The 14,214-nt window shown below is 49.1% G+C and overlaps 1 protein-coding gene across 1 annotated transcript in view; it reads right to left on the bottom strand.

Moving 5' to 3' along the window:
- Polr1A (RNA polymerase I subunit RpI1) overlaps positions 1-14,214 on the bottom strand; it is a 345,140-nt gene that overhangs the window by 158,119 nt on the left and 172,807 nt on the right. The window contains exon 16 of the mRNA XM_077642305.1: positions 8,552-8,760. Coding sequence (XP_077498431.1) covers positions 8,552-8,760 — 209 coding nt within the window. The remainder of the gene's footprint in view (positions 1-8,551; positions 8,761-14,214) is intronic.

Below are 14,214 nucleotides of genomic sequence, written 5' to 3'. Positions count from 1 at the left end.
TGAGCGCAATTCTTGGCAGTTGGTTGTGTCTACCTATCTGTGCAAACATTTGTCGTCACTCCGCGTAAAGGACCCGTTTCCCGTACCTACTTCTGAGGCAGTCGCTGATTTCCTCCGAAATAAGAGCCCAGCACTATGTGATGGTTTTAGCGTCGATGTGGTTGACTTGTTTGATTCTCTTCCGCACTATTAACTAACCCAATATGTTCAGCAATGTATCATGGAGGACAACAATGAATGCGTGTTCCAAAATGAGTGTAGAATCACAACAGGATCCTTTCTGTAACTGTTATCCTACTACCTGAGTAACACGTTTGTTGAGTCGGATGGTCGACTTTATATGCAAAAATCGGGTGTGTGCATAGGTGCGAGGGTAGCCCCCATTCTCAGTAACATTTATCTAAGCCGGGTTGATATGAAAGTTGAGACTGATCTAGCCGGTTGTTGTATACGCATTTTTCGTTACGTGGACGATTACCTGGTGCTGGCAAGGTCCGTGAATCCAGAATTTGTGTCAAATGTTCTTGATGTTTTTGCACGGAATGGGTCGGGGCTGAGGTTCACACATCAAGTCCCTCAGGAAACAGTGTTGCAATTCCTTGATTTAAAGCTGTCCTTCGAACCCAACCATGCCTGTTGGCAGTATTCACCCAGGAGTGAGACGCCTCTTTTGAATTACAGGTCCTTTCATTCAAAGCTTGTAAAAAGCGGTATCGTTATGGGATGCTTAAGCATGGCAGTAAAGAAATTTTATTATCATAAAATGATGCCCAGTCTCTTAGCCCAGGCAGACAGATGTAGGGAGGCTGGTTTTCCGGACTCAGTTCTCGTTTCGAGTGCCGACAAAGTCCGCCGTTCCCTGAAATCGCCTGCAAGTATTTCGGGGCTGGAAAAGGGTTCGGAAGAAAGGAGAAGGGTAGTGGTTATGCCATATGTCCACAAGCTGTCGCACCTGTTGTGATCGGATGCCCCGACAGCGGGAACAGACGAGCCCGGCAGGCGCCATTGAACTATGTGCTTGACCCAAAGGTGCTGTCGTCCTGAGAAGAGGATTAGGAACGGCTCCTGGCGACGGTGAGCTGTGACGAAAAGCCTCTCATCCCTTCGTCCGGAGTATGGAATGCGGCATTGCTCCTGAACTGCGCCCTCACGTGGACCGGCAGAAAGACGCGAACAAAGGCGCCTACCCGCCTCGCTCGCTTGCACATGCGGCCAGACAAAGCGGGGGCGGACACGGCTGATTCATCTTACCCTCTGGAATGCCCGGGGGCATCAGGACGCATCTTTACACGGAGAGGATCACCGCCTGCTAAGCCAACAACCTTGTGCACCTGCTCAACCGGTCGAAAACAGGATTCCAGGACCTCAAGGCGCCAGGATTCCTTATCGCCTGTGCACGTGTTTGTGGGGGCAGAGCGGTCACGGGGTTAGGGAAGAGACTATGAAGAGAGTGTCTGCCCATTGGACGCTTGATCAGCCACCGGTTTCCCTAGCTAGGTGCCTAGGGAATATCCACTGTATTTAAGCCGCGATGTGGCTGGTTTCACGGCACTCCATCTCTGACTTTTGGGTCTCCCTGGTTCTGTTGTAAATATGTAGCACTTCATCTCTGACTTTTGGTCTCCCTGCTTCTCTTGTAAATATGTAAATAAACCTTCAGGTTTGCCAACCCTCCTTAAGGCTGAATTGAAAACCTGAATTGATTAGGGCAATTGAGGATTCCGGTGCGGACGAGGAGGAGATAGTAGAATGTTGGGAGCTAATTAAGGAGGAGTTGGAGAAGGAAAGGGAACAAAAGAAGCGAGAGGATGAAGAAAAAAGGAAGCGTGAAGAGCACGAAAGAAAGCGCGAAGAGCAGGAAAGGGAGCACGAAAGGAAGCGCGAAGAGCATGAAAGAGAGATCGAGAAAAAACGGCTCGATCTACAGATAGCCCAGGCTGCACAGGCAGAACGCACTAGGCTAGAGGTGCCAAACACAGTGGCAAGCCAGGCAGCATCAAAAATAAAAATAAAGGACCTCTTGCAACCGTACAAACTTGGAGAGGACATAGGGCTCTTTCTCGTGAACTTTGAGCGGGCATGTGAAAGTTGCAAGTTCCCGACCGAGTCTTGGCCGCAGAAACTTCTGACCATTCTTCCATGTGAGGCGGCCCAAGTACTCGCTCGTCTAGCAAAAGAAGAGGCGGCAGACTATACTAAAGTAAAGGTAGCACTCCTAAAAAAGTATCTCCTGTCCGCAGAGGCCTTTCGGCGCCGCTTCAGGGAAGCCAGAAAACAGCCTAATCAGTAATTTTCGGATTTTGCGTATAACCTTGAGGCAGACCTGAAGGAATGGCTAAAGGGAGAACATGCTTACGGAACTCACGATAAAGTAATAGAGGTGATCTGCCTGGAGCAGTTTTTTGGCTCTTTGAGGGAAGAAATGCGCGTGTGGGTGGAGGACAGGCCGGGAAATAAAACCCTAGAAAGTGCAGCAGAGCTGGCCGAAGAGTTCTATGCCAAGCGCGTAGCAGAGGGTGCGCGTGCCCCCGTAAGAAACAAAGCAGAATCAAGCAACCCCACAAAGGGGGCGACCGAAAAAGAGAGGGATAAGGCTTTTGAAGCCAGAAAGAAACCAGTGTGTTTCCGTTGTCACGAGCCCGGTCACTTCGCCCACGCTTGCAGGAAGCAGGAAATCGTTCTCTCCTTGGTGGAGGCGGGCGATGAGAACATGCGCCTGCTAGAGCCATACCTGAAAGACATGCAGGTTAATGGAAAACCGTGCCGGGTTCTGAGGGACTCCGCGGCCACCATGGACGTAATCCACCCCACGTACGTGAACGCAGCTGATTTTACTGGGGAATGTGCATGGATTAGGCAGGTGGCCGAAGAGAATAGCGCATGCTTGCCGATCGCACGAGTTAGAATAGAGGGCCCGTTTGGCGTTCTGGAAACGGAGGCAGCGGTATCACCGAATCTGCCGGAAAAATTTCCGCACCTCTTTTCAAATCGGTCGGAGCAGATGCTCCAAAAAGGGGGTCGTAGTTTTGGCGATCGAACCATCCAGGCGCTCACTCGTGCGAAGGCTCGCGAGATTGCAGCTGAAGTAAATCACAGGAAGAACGAAGGCTCTCCCACGACGGGTCGGGCAGGGGCAAACCCAGGAGGCGATGCTTCTGAGACGTGCGGAGAGGCTCGCGGCAGGAACAGATGCAACGCCGAGTACAAGGACTCAAAGGGGGTCCAGTTCGATCAGCTCGTAGTGCCGCAGAAATACCGCGCAGGCATCCTTAAATTGTGCCATGGTGGGGGTTGGTCTTGCCACCTTGGAGTGAAGAATACTAATGCTAGGCTTCTACAGGAGTTTTATTGGCCTGGCTGCGTCAGGGATATCAAGCAGTTTGTTAAGTCCTGCGACACCTGTCAGCGTGTCGGAAAGCCAGGGGATTTAAGAAAGGCTCCGATGAAGCTAGTGCCCGTGATTAGCGAACCCTTCCATCGTTTGGTGGGGGACGTAGTCGGTCCTCTACCAGTGACTCGGTCGGGCTACCGCTACCGGAAAGGGAGGGAAAACGGGAATGCCGACGGTCTCAGTCGTAGCTTTCCTGCATAATCTGGCGTAAAATGCCCTAATGCTCAAGAAAGGCTACCGTCTATCATTTTTGGTTTTTGTTTTGTATTTTTTCTCCTGCTTCTCCGTACCTACCTCATTGCCGAAAAAAAAAGTGTTTCTTACCCAAATTTCAGACGCATGTCTTTTGCGAAGAAAAGGAAAACAAAGAGGAACTAGTTTTGGTTCAGCAGACTTCCGGGCGTGAGCTGTTGGCGAGGGTTAAGTCATTCAAAATTTGCAGCCATATGGCTCTGTATTAAAGACCTGGCAATGTTCTAAGTCATTCAAAATTTGCAGCCATATGGCTCTGTATTAAAGACCTGGCAATGTTCTGAGGCTGGCCACGTGCTGCCTAGCCGGAGGTAAGGGCTGAGCTCAGATCGGATCGCTAATGCTCCGTTGAGGACCCTTGCCAGCTGTGCAGGTCAAGTGGACTGACTACTACCAGGCCGACTGGGACTCCAGGCCGACTGGGATGCCCATTCGTGGTGCACCGACCAGCTGCAACCACTTCGTGGCGTCTTCTTGGCGGCGGACGGATTGTTGTGATCGGAGGCCCCGACAGCGGGAACAAACAAGCCCGGCAGGCGCCATCGAACTATGCTTGACCCAAAGGTGCTGTCGTCCTGAGAAGAGGATCAGGAACGGCTCCTGGCGACGGTGAGCTGTGACGAAAGGCCTCTAATCCCTTCGTCCGGAGTATGGAATGCGGCATTGCTCCTGAACTGCGCCCTCACGTGGACCGGCAGAAAGACGCGAACAAAGGCGCCTACCCACCTCGCTCGCTTGCACGTGCGGCCAGACAAAGCGGGGGCGGACACAGCTGATTCATCTTACCCTCTGGAATGCCCGGGGGCGTCAGGACGCATCTTTACACGGAGAGGATCACCGCCTGCTAAGCCAACGACCTTGTGCACCTGCTCAACCGGTCGGAAACAGGATTCCAGGACCTCAAGGCGCCAGGATTCCTTATCGCCTGTGCACGTGTTTGTGGGGGCAGAGCGGTCACGGGGTTAGGGAAGAGACTATGAAGAGAGTGTCTGCCCATTGGACGCTTGATCAGCCACCGGTTTCCCTAGCTAGGTGCCTAGGGAATATCCACTGTATTTAAGCCACGATGTGGCTGGTTTCACGGCACTCCATCTCTGACTTTTGGGTCTCCCTGGTTCTGTTGTAAATATGTAGCACTTCATCTCTGACTTTTGGTCTCCCTGCTTCTCTTGTAAATATGTAAATAAACCTTCAAGTTTGCCAACCCTCCTGAAGGCTTCCCTCCGTCGTCTGCAGAGTTCATCGTCATGCGGTGAAGACCATGGTCCCGATACCCAAGCATATCACACCGGATTAAAAGGATGAAGAGCAAGCATGGGGTAAAGGTTCTGTTCTCTGCACCTAACAAACTAGAAAGGGTGGGGCGGCGGTTCAAAGAAGGCATGAAGGGCGCAGAAGAAATGCTTGCAGCATAAACCATGAAAATAGATATGTTCCCTGCAAGACGGGCGTTGTGTATCAAATTCCCCTGTCCTGTGGCCTTACATACATAGGACAGACTAGCCACTGCGTTAACGTGCGGCTCATGGAGCACGCTAATTCTTTAACGAAGAAAGAAACTAACCCAGCTAAACATTGTTTCACGTGCAAATGCACGCCGTTTTTTGATGACACTGATGTCCTGTTCACTCATCCTGACCAGCGCACTCGAGAAGTAGCGGGGGCATTTCATATCAGAAAAAGTGAAGGATGCGTGAGTACGCCATCTGTTTCATTATCGCCTCGAGAAATCAATATGCTACCTAGTGGGTAGCGGTCCACCGGATGCACACGTGCTCTTAAAGCGGTTTTTACCATGTGCTATCACTAGGTGTCTTGTTGATATTGCGCATGTGCGCTGTTTTTTCGTGACCGTATGTATGACGTGCTTCTTCCCAATAAAAAACCAGCTGTAAGTTCAGCACTGGTTTGTGTGTCTCGTCTCCTACTTGGTCTGTGTGTGCTGTTGCGCTGTTGAACCACCGCTACATTCGAGATGGCTGCCATTCTTTACGCCAAAAAAACGAAAAAACGAACACCTGTGCACCGGGCCGCAAGTTCAACGTTTGCAACGGGTGATACAGGTGTGGCAGCTGCAGTGAAGCAAAATTTTCAGCTGTTGCACGCGATGTCATGATGTGACTGTTTGCGAAGTGCGGGATTTTGCTGGACGGCGACATCAGAACGATGAGCTGTGCGACCACAGCAGCGATCACGTTGGCAGCGCTAGTGAGGACGATGGCGCAAGTGTGGACGAGTAGTCCAGTGACTAATACATTTTCGTTTTGGAATGTGCCCATGGGCGCTTCCACACACGGCAGCCAATAGCGGCTGGCGATAAACGGTGGCTGCTGGATAATGCTATCGCGTTCAGCAATTCAAGAACAAGCTGAGGAGAAATTGAAGTTGGCTTGTATCGATAGAATAGCAGCTCCTGATCATAAAAAACGCCACTCTTACTGAAAACAAAGCTCTTGTAATGTAGAAAATAGCAAGAACCAAAATACAGGTATCGCCGCCGCAGGCCAATCTCGCAAGTACGAGCGTGATAACTTCCTAGGACAAGAGGCGCCACCTTGAAGGAATTTTCCTTACTTCATGGAAGCCACGGATCTCTGAGGCTGGTAAAGGAAGGTTGCGCGCCGCACCGCTAGCCGTCAAAAATCACCGAGTCTGCGTTCACAACACGTTTCACGTCACTTTATTCTGTGACGCCATAAGAGTTGCCGTGGCGTCACAAGAGTTCCCTGAGTTTGAATCAGAGCAGCGGGAAAAACTTTTCAACTTCGAATCCAAATTTCTTTGCAATAAAGGCATCTTTCGCGCCAGGACAAGCGGCAACAAAGCCATGAAATGCCAAACCATCAGATTTTGCTAACAAAAAAAAATGAGTTCTCCTCAGTGTCCCTTTAAGGGGGGACACCCCTCTTAGAACTATTTTTCTTATTTATTGATAGATATTCATGAAACTTATCCAGTTTATGTATTTGAATATGCTGATTTCAAATATGCTTTTAGTTTTTCTGTGAAACAAGTTGTTCTCAATATATTGTGCTATCTTTGTTTGGAACATGCAGGTAACTTAATTTTGTAACGGTAAATGCCATGGAGAAGTTCAGCATACAGACATGATCTACAATGTCCATGGAGTGCAATAAGACAAAAATCGTTGTATTAGGCCCATTTGAACAGAAGCTACAGCACAATAAACTTTACCAGGAAAAATTCGATATGTCGGTTCAGACGAAATGTATTGTATTAAAATTATGCTGATTGCCAACTGGTCTTGATTAAGTCTTATTTCACTCTCTGTGAGTTTATCTTACTAAAAAAAAAAGTAAATATGAAGCTAGTCCGCCTAGAACCAGATATCATCCCTGCACTATTGCAAATGTGTCAAAATTGGTGTTTTGAGAAAACGACAAAAAACGTTTACAACCATCTTTATGCGACAGGAACAACTTCAAACTCATAGCAATGCACCAGGAGCATAATCAGGGTGCATTGCATCTCTTTGCTGCCTTTTTGCCATCATAACGATGCCCACAGATAACTGTTGCTTCTTGGTGGAGCCTCAGAAACAGATGCGAGGAAAGGCTGTCTTTCGCGTTGTCGCTAGCCTCAATTCAAAACGAAGTATCACTCGTTCACGGGCTCTAGTTCCGACCATATCGGTATCGGTCATAATTCCAGCATCGATGCATACGCGGCTGGCGTAACTCGAGCCGCACATCGTTTTTGCCCGGGAGTAGAGCTGGCGACGGCGCTGGAGGTGCGCCGTCGTCCATGGCGCGGGTCCACGACACGCTTCGCAGTAGTTCACGACGCGGTTGGCAACGCGCCAACCACACTTTGACCTTCGCCCTGCTGAGGCTATGTCAATTCCAGCGTCAACTCGAACTGCGTTTTCTTCGTTTTTGCTTGGAAGCGGAGCCGGCGACCCCACTGGCGATGCATCGTTGTTGACTGCGCGGGACTGGACGCGCTTCACGGTAGTTCACGATGCGGTTGGCAGCACACCATCCACACCTTGACCTTCACTCAGCGGAGACTGCAGTAGTTCAGGTTCCTTGTGCCTTTTGTGTTTTCTCCTTTCTGGGCGCCAAACCGACGAAACGAGTGATACTTTGTCCACATGGGCCGCACGGCAGACTCTCTCAAAATGGCGCCGCGCTCCTGGAGCAGACAAGCCTAACCCGAGGCCTACCCAATCACAGAGCGCCACTTTGATCACATGGCCTTTCTAGTCAATGACAATGCGGCGTGTACATTTTCTTTGCGGTCATTTTGTCCGCGAACCGAAGAATCCCAGCGCTGCTTACCGTTTTTTTTAAAAAGCTGGAGGCGCGAGCTTTCGAACAAGACCAAAACAGCGTCGGGGGAGTGCGCAGCTACCGAGCGACGGCGAGGCATGATCTGACCTCAATTTAAAAGGCAACTCGTGCGCCTTTGAAAATTTAAATGTCTATTACTAAGCAAATACTGGCCATTTCTTTCTAAAAATTCGACGTCAGGTGCATAATGACCTCGTGAATCTGAATATGACGAAATTAGAAAACCCATTTTCCGCGAATTTTCGGCCCAAAAGAGCCGTGTCCCCCCTTAAATAATTTCGAAGTTTTTGTTTTTTTTTCCGGAAGTGTGATTTGGGGGAGTCGACTTACATTCGAGTCAATTTCCAATCATGTAAATACGGTAGGTGGTTTTTTAATGAAAATTTGTAGATAGCGCTGTGGAAAGACGTCAGAATCGCAAAAAAAAAAAATAAGATTAAAATCCGATTTTTTGACCAGCTTTCGGCTGCAAGCAGCCATGTCCCCTTTTAAGGGGGTCTAGATTCAGATGAGCTGAAATTATTAAATAAACTCCTTTTCGCACCATGTCTGCAACAACCACCACCAAGTGAGAAAGTAAGCTTGATGGCCTCACTTGTTGATCTGGTTGTTGACATCGTCAGTGGCTGCTTTCATGCTGGCATCGAGCTGCTTCATGAGGCGGTCTGTGCGTGCCATGTGGGCTGCCCGCAGCTGCTCCTCCAGTGGCTGCTGCTCCCCCTCTTCCAGCCCCAGGGCCCGGAGCGCCACTGCGTCTCCTTGCCGGCGGGCTTTCTTCATGATGCGCCGGCGCTTGTGGTTGGCCTGCAATGGAACAGACTGGCTTCCTGAAGACATGTGAACAACAACAATTAGGCGCACAGTCCAATGCCACTACAAATCAATGCCATGGCACAATTTTCATGATACTTCAGACGTCAAATGTGGAACAATGGACATAGTCCCATCACGAAAGCACCCACAGCACTGGCTATCAAAATGCACAATAATTCTTTCATGCACATTACAAAAGCGCCCACCTCCGTCCAGCAAAAGGACATACTGAAACCATGCATGCCTTTGGCACTGGTGAGGATCGGCATGTGTGCTCATGTAACTGCGTTCAAGGGATTCTTCATGACATTCTCCCAGGTAGGCTCACAGCACCCACAAACGAACAACTACTACCATGCCTCATGGAGCCCTGCTGGCTCGCTCTCAAGTTACAGGAATGCATAGGTCCATCCCAGACCTGCAGAATTTTTAACATGTGCTGGCACTGTGAAATTCATTATGGTCATTTCTGGATAGTATGTACCTCAAGGCCCTTTCTCTATAATTCCTACATAAAATATTCTAGCAATGCACTGATTTTAGTGTCACTGGTTAGACCTGCATCAGCTAGGTTTTAATTCTTTATCACAAATTCCAGACACAATATGTTGAATAAATGAGCTTGCCTTATGCTCAAGAATTTGTTCCAATACATAATTAAAAAAAAACACCTCATGAAAATCTCATAACAAATTCTAGTTGTTGCGGTGACCGGTTTGGAATCAGGAGCCATCACTTGGAACTTTCGCTGTGTTGCTGGCATGTCGCTGAGTTTGTCCTGAACATCAGCATGTTGCGTCTCCACCACCTGCGTCTCCTCAGGCATCAGGAAATGCGTTTCCAAGTCAACAGTGGATGACATGTGCTCGCTCTTCGGGGCAGATGCCAGACAGGAGCTGAAGGCCACGATTAACGAGGTTTATGGGCTCGGGACACCAGGCATGCCTGAAATGACTAATTCTTGTGCCAATGAGGGGAAAGTGGTGACACAGTTCATTTTTGGTGGTGCGCTTCACCATGCGGATGAACGTCATAAAATATTTCCACGCACGGGATGCATGTGATGCCTTGAACTTCGTTCCACACATCACCGACCGCGAACATTCTACAGGCTGCAAAAAAATGTTCAAAGAACTCGGTGAGACATCACATGGCATTCGTCCACACCCACGGCATTCGTCCCGTCGCCTTAACTCAGTGAGCGTGACCTCCGCCATCTTGTTTTGGTCAACTACGATATACGGAAAAGCCTACTTGCGAAATTTCGTGTAAGGCTCCCGAAGGGGTGAGCAGAGATGTCGCAAGAAGACAAGCGATCCTGTAAAAAATCCCGCCTAGTGCATGGTGCATTGTAACTCACACACCTCTTAAGTGGGCGTGACAACATTTGGAAGGCCCCTGTTGCTAGGCCAAAAGATAGCCTGCACACATAATTTTGGTTTCTTTGCTTCGCTGCTAGCCCACGGAGACAGCAGCTGTCAGCCCAAGCTTTCTCTGGTCATCCGAACCCAGCTACGTGCCGCTTTCGGATGCTGACTATCGCATCGCTGGTCATTTCTTATTCATTTTTAAAAGCAGTCTCACAATTCCGGCGCCAATGTGCGTCCCCTCTTGCACGCATTCGCGTTTTTCTTCCAGCACGCCGAAACTGGGCGCTTGTCACGGGCTTACAGGTGTTTGTGCGATAGAGCCACGTCATAAGGCCTGATCAGAGTGGCTGTTCGGGCAAGTTGGTATGTCATGATGAAAGTTTTAACACTTCCAAATGAGGACAAACATGAAGAAGACAACACATGCGCTAACTTTCAACTGGTGTTTATTCAGTGCATGAACCACTTTTTATACATGGTGGGTGCTAGAAAAGACACAAAAAAACCAGACCGGTTATCACTCCGCAAGTCACAACAAGACAACCAGCATACATTTGCTTATCACCCTCAAGAAAAGCAAGCTCTTTCCGTAAGACCATAATAACTTCCGTCAAGCTAGTCATGTTGGCAAAAAACACGCAGCCAAGAAAATCACATTTGAAGTGCACACACCGACCATTTGCAGGTCATTGTAGATGCCTCAAAAAAACAGTAGAATGCAGAAATTTCAAAAATATTTCAAAGCAGTGAATGATACCAGGTAGTGGGGAAGGGGCCTAGTTTTCAAACAAAACTAAGATGACGGCCATTGAGGAAACGGTCGTAGGAAGTGAGGGATGCTAAGTTCTGTCACATTTCGCTCTGAAATCACCGTTTCCGCTCTTAGAAGGTGTGAAATATATAATTTTATAGTAAGTGGCGGTCGAATTAGGCCTTGAAACTTTTTAGGCAGCTTTTTGGAGTGAACAGATCCTGAATGTGTCATTTTTGCAAAAGCGAAATTTTTACATTTTTTGATCATTTGAAGACTTACGTCTCCCCTTAAAGGGACTGTGCAATGAATTAAAAGTTGCTTGCAAATGTTTTCCATGCTTAGAAATGATGCTAAGAAGCATCCACACTAAGTATGAGTGTTCGGAAGTGAGCACGCAATCTATTATGAATTTTTAAAAACCGTGTTTTTTGAAATTCGCAGGCCGTTTGGTGTTTACGAAGTGACTGGCCTTGAAAGTAAAATCGTGAAAATAGACGTCACAAGTTCCGTGACGTCGGCAGGCCACCACATGATGTCATTCACTGGAGCAACGGCAGCCACGACGTCACGAGCACACTTCCGGTAGCCGTGAAAGTCGTCTGCTTGTGCCAGCACACGAGACCCGCGGGCAGTCTTAGCAGTGTGACATGGTTGGAGACAGGCGACAGAGACAAAAACCAGTCTGCCGACCAGGTATTCGCGAGATCGGCCACCGAGCACTAACATTCAGCAAACACGAACTCGATTTACGTTCATAAGAAGCTCTGGGATAGATGAGTGTGAAAAATGTATCATTTCTGAGGATCGTTGAGCAATACCCAGGTGCTTGCTGCTGCTGCTGCTGCTGCTTGGTGTGGCTCTGCTTGCGTCTGCTAGATCCGCTGCTGAAGGCGTCGCAGAAATCGAGCACAACCTTATTTGACTATGGGACGGGCTCGCAGTAAAGGCAAAGTGACTAGAGTAGTTCCTTTACTATGGCGCTGGCTAGTTCTGAAGCGCCCTCATTTACAACATCGATGCGACACCAGCTAGGCTTAGCGACGACCAGGGCAGCCGGGAAGCAGCGCAGTTCGTCGCCCGGCACTCCCGCTGACGGCGGCGTTGCCAAAAGCTCGGCTCTTGCACAGGCATGTTATCGTTGCTCGAATATAGCAGGCAGGCTTTCCGATAGCATGGCTGCTTTGTCTTTTCTGGTGTGAACGTGAAGTAGAGCGAGCCGGATAGCTGGAGGGCTGACTAGCCTGAATCCTGTTGACTGCGGTCATAAAAATGAGCTTAAGATTGTTTTTGACATAAATCATAAACGTTGGTATAAAGAAATGTGAAAAATATATCATTTTTGAGGATCGTTGATCAATACCGAATTGCTGGTGGAAGTAATGACTGTGATACTAGCAAATTTCTTGCCAGAATCGCTTCGCAGCTGCCGCTGGCCCGCCGTTGCTGTCTGGCTCGCCTGATGCCCGCAGCTGTCCGTTAGATCCGCTACCAAAGGCGTCGCAGAAATTGACCATATCTAAAGTTTATTGCGAGATTATGCTATTGACAGCAACGTGATATTAAGAGTTATACTATCAGGGACAAAAGTCTCTGGACCGTCCCGCACGTCTTTCATTGGAATGGTCGGACAAGACGCTGTAAACTTGAGCGAGCACTGAGCAGCGCCTACACAGAATGCGGCGACAGCAAATGAAACAACCGGACAATTTCTACAAAACACAACGCACTGTTTTCTTGTTTCGAAACATTCTGCTCCATAATGCTCACTGACACTTGACCTGGGGAGCGATTTGTTATATGCCTTTCAATGTGGATCTCAGTACACGTGCAATTACAGTTGAGCCCACATATAACGGCCCCACTTAATACGAACTTTCACTTATAACGAACGAGACCTGCATGACCATCAAAATATACCTTGTTTCAATGGCACAAAATCACACTTATAACGAACATCATTAAGCCGTGCTGATCAGTTACAGCGAATAGATGGCGTAAACCCGGTGCCGCAATGAGAGATAACCTGCCTCCGACCCCTTTGTGCGCCCGGCACGTGGCATGTTTTCCCGAGACTCATCGCAGGCCAACTCCCCGCCCCGTTTCGCGCCGCTCTCGAGCAAGCTACTCTTCCCCCCCGATGTGCGTTCCAACACCGCCCTCCCGCCCCTCCTCGCAACTCCGCTCCCCTCTCCTCACTGTCTTGCAAATCCACGCGTGGCCTTGCGTGGACTCTGCGATCAACCATGCTGCCGCCGGTGCCGATCGCAGAGGCCACACCAAGCCAAGCAGCAGCCGGTCACTGCTGCGCGGTGGCAAAGCGTGCACTTCGAGCGGCGCATTGATGCTTGCCACTCTAAGTGTCCCTGCTTGCAGTGGGGCTGCAGTTCGCAAGCGGCGATTGGTGCAGTGTGCCGGCCAAGTTTTCACACATGTGTCGCCTGCTTTACTCCCGTCGCAAGTGTATGCACTTCTGAAGGAAGCAAATACATCTGTCCTCCATGGCGTCATGGGTATAGTAGTTTGTCTTCAGTCTGGAGGTGCCAAGATCGAGTCCTTGTGTTTGAACTTTTTTTTTGCTTCTTTATTTTTTGGCCTTAAACAACTTCTCCCTTGTTTACCTGCGAGACTTTCTGCCCCAACAATCAGTGCCGCTCAGTACCGGGCGGCACCCAATCTAGGTTCATAATCACGATTGTTAATGAGTTTGCTTTGCTATATGGGCACTCAAAAGAGTTATGACAAAAGAAGAGTGAGAACGAGAAAGGGCCAAGTCGGCGGGAGGTCTCGCACGTCATCTCGCTAATGTGACGTGAGAGATGGCGGGCCATCGGCCAACTGTCGTCTTGTGGAAGACCTGGCGCTGACATCGACACTCGGCCGACTGTTTTCGCCGGCGCAGTGTGACATAGAGGCAGACATCACGACAACACGGTTTTGGCAGACAGAATCAGCCGACTGTTGGCCTAGTGTGACAGGCCCTTAAAACTGCAACAGACGACAACCAAAGGAATCCAACAGGCACCGCAATCCAGGATGGCTAGTGCACAGCCGGTATCGACGGGAGCGAGAACCGGAAGTCTCAAACTGAACATCAGCGGATGACGTATTAATGGGCGGGCCCAGTCTTAGAGCTGTTTTCCTTGTTTTTTTCTGGTGCCCCACGTGTACGAGTTGAGGGGGAGAAGAGGAGCGTAATTTTTAATCATCTATATCTCCGTTGTTATTGATGCTAGATCAAAAATTCTTGCGCTGGGGTGACAAGTCATGGAATGCCTATCTATCGTCTGCTTTAAATAACCTCAATTAATTTCTTGCATAGTC

Source organism: Amblyomma americanum, chromosome 11 (genome assembly GCF_052857255.1).
Source record: "Amblyomma americanum isolate KBUSLIRL-KWMA chromosome 11, ASM5285725v1, whole genome shotgun sequence".
NCBI lineage: Eukaryota > Metazoa > Arthropoda > Arachnida > Ixodida > Ixodidae > Amblyomma > Amblyomma americanum.
Note: the sequence above shows the minus strand (reverse complement) of the source record. Positions and strands in the feature narration are given on the sequence as shown.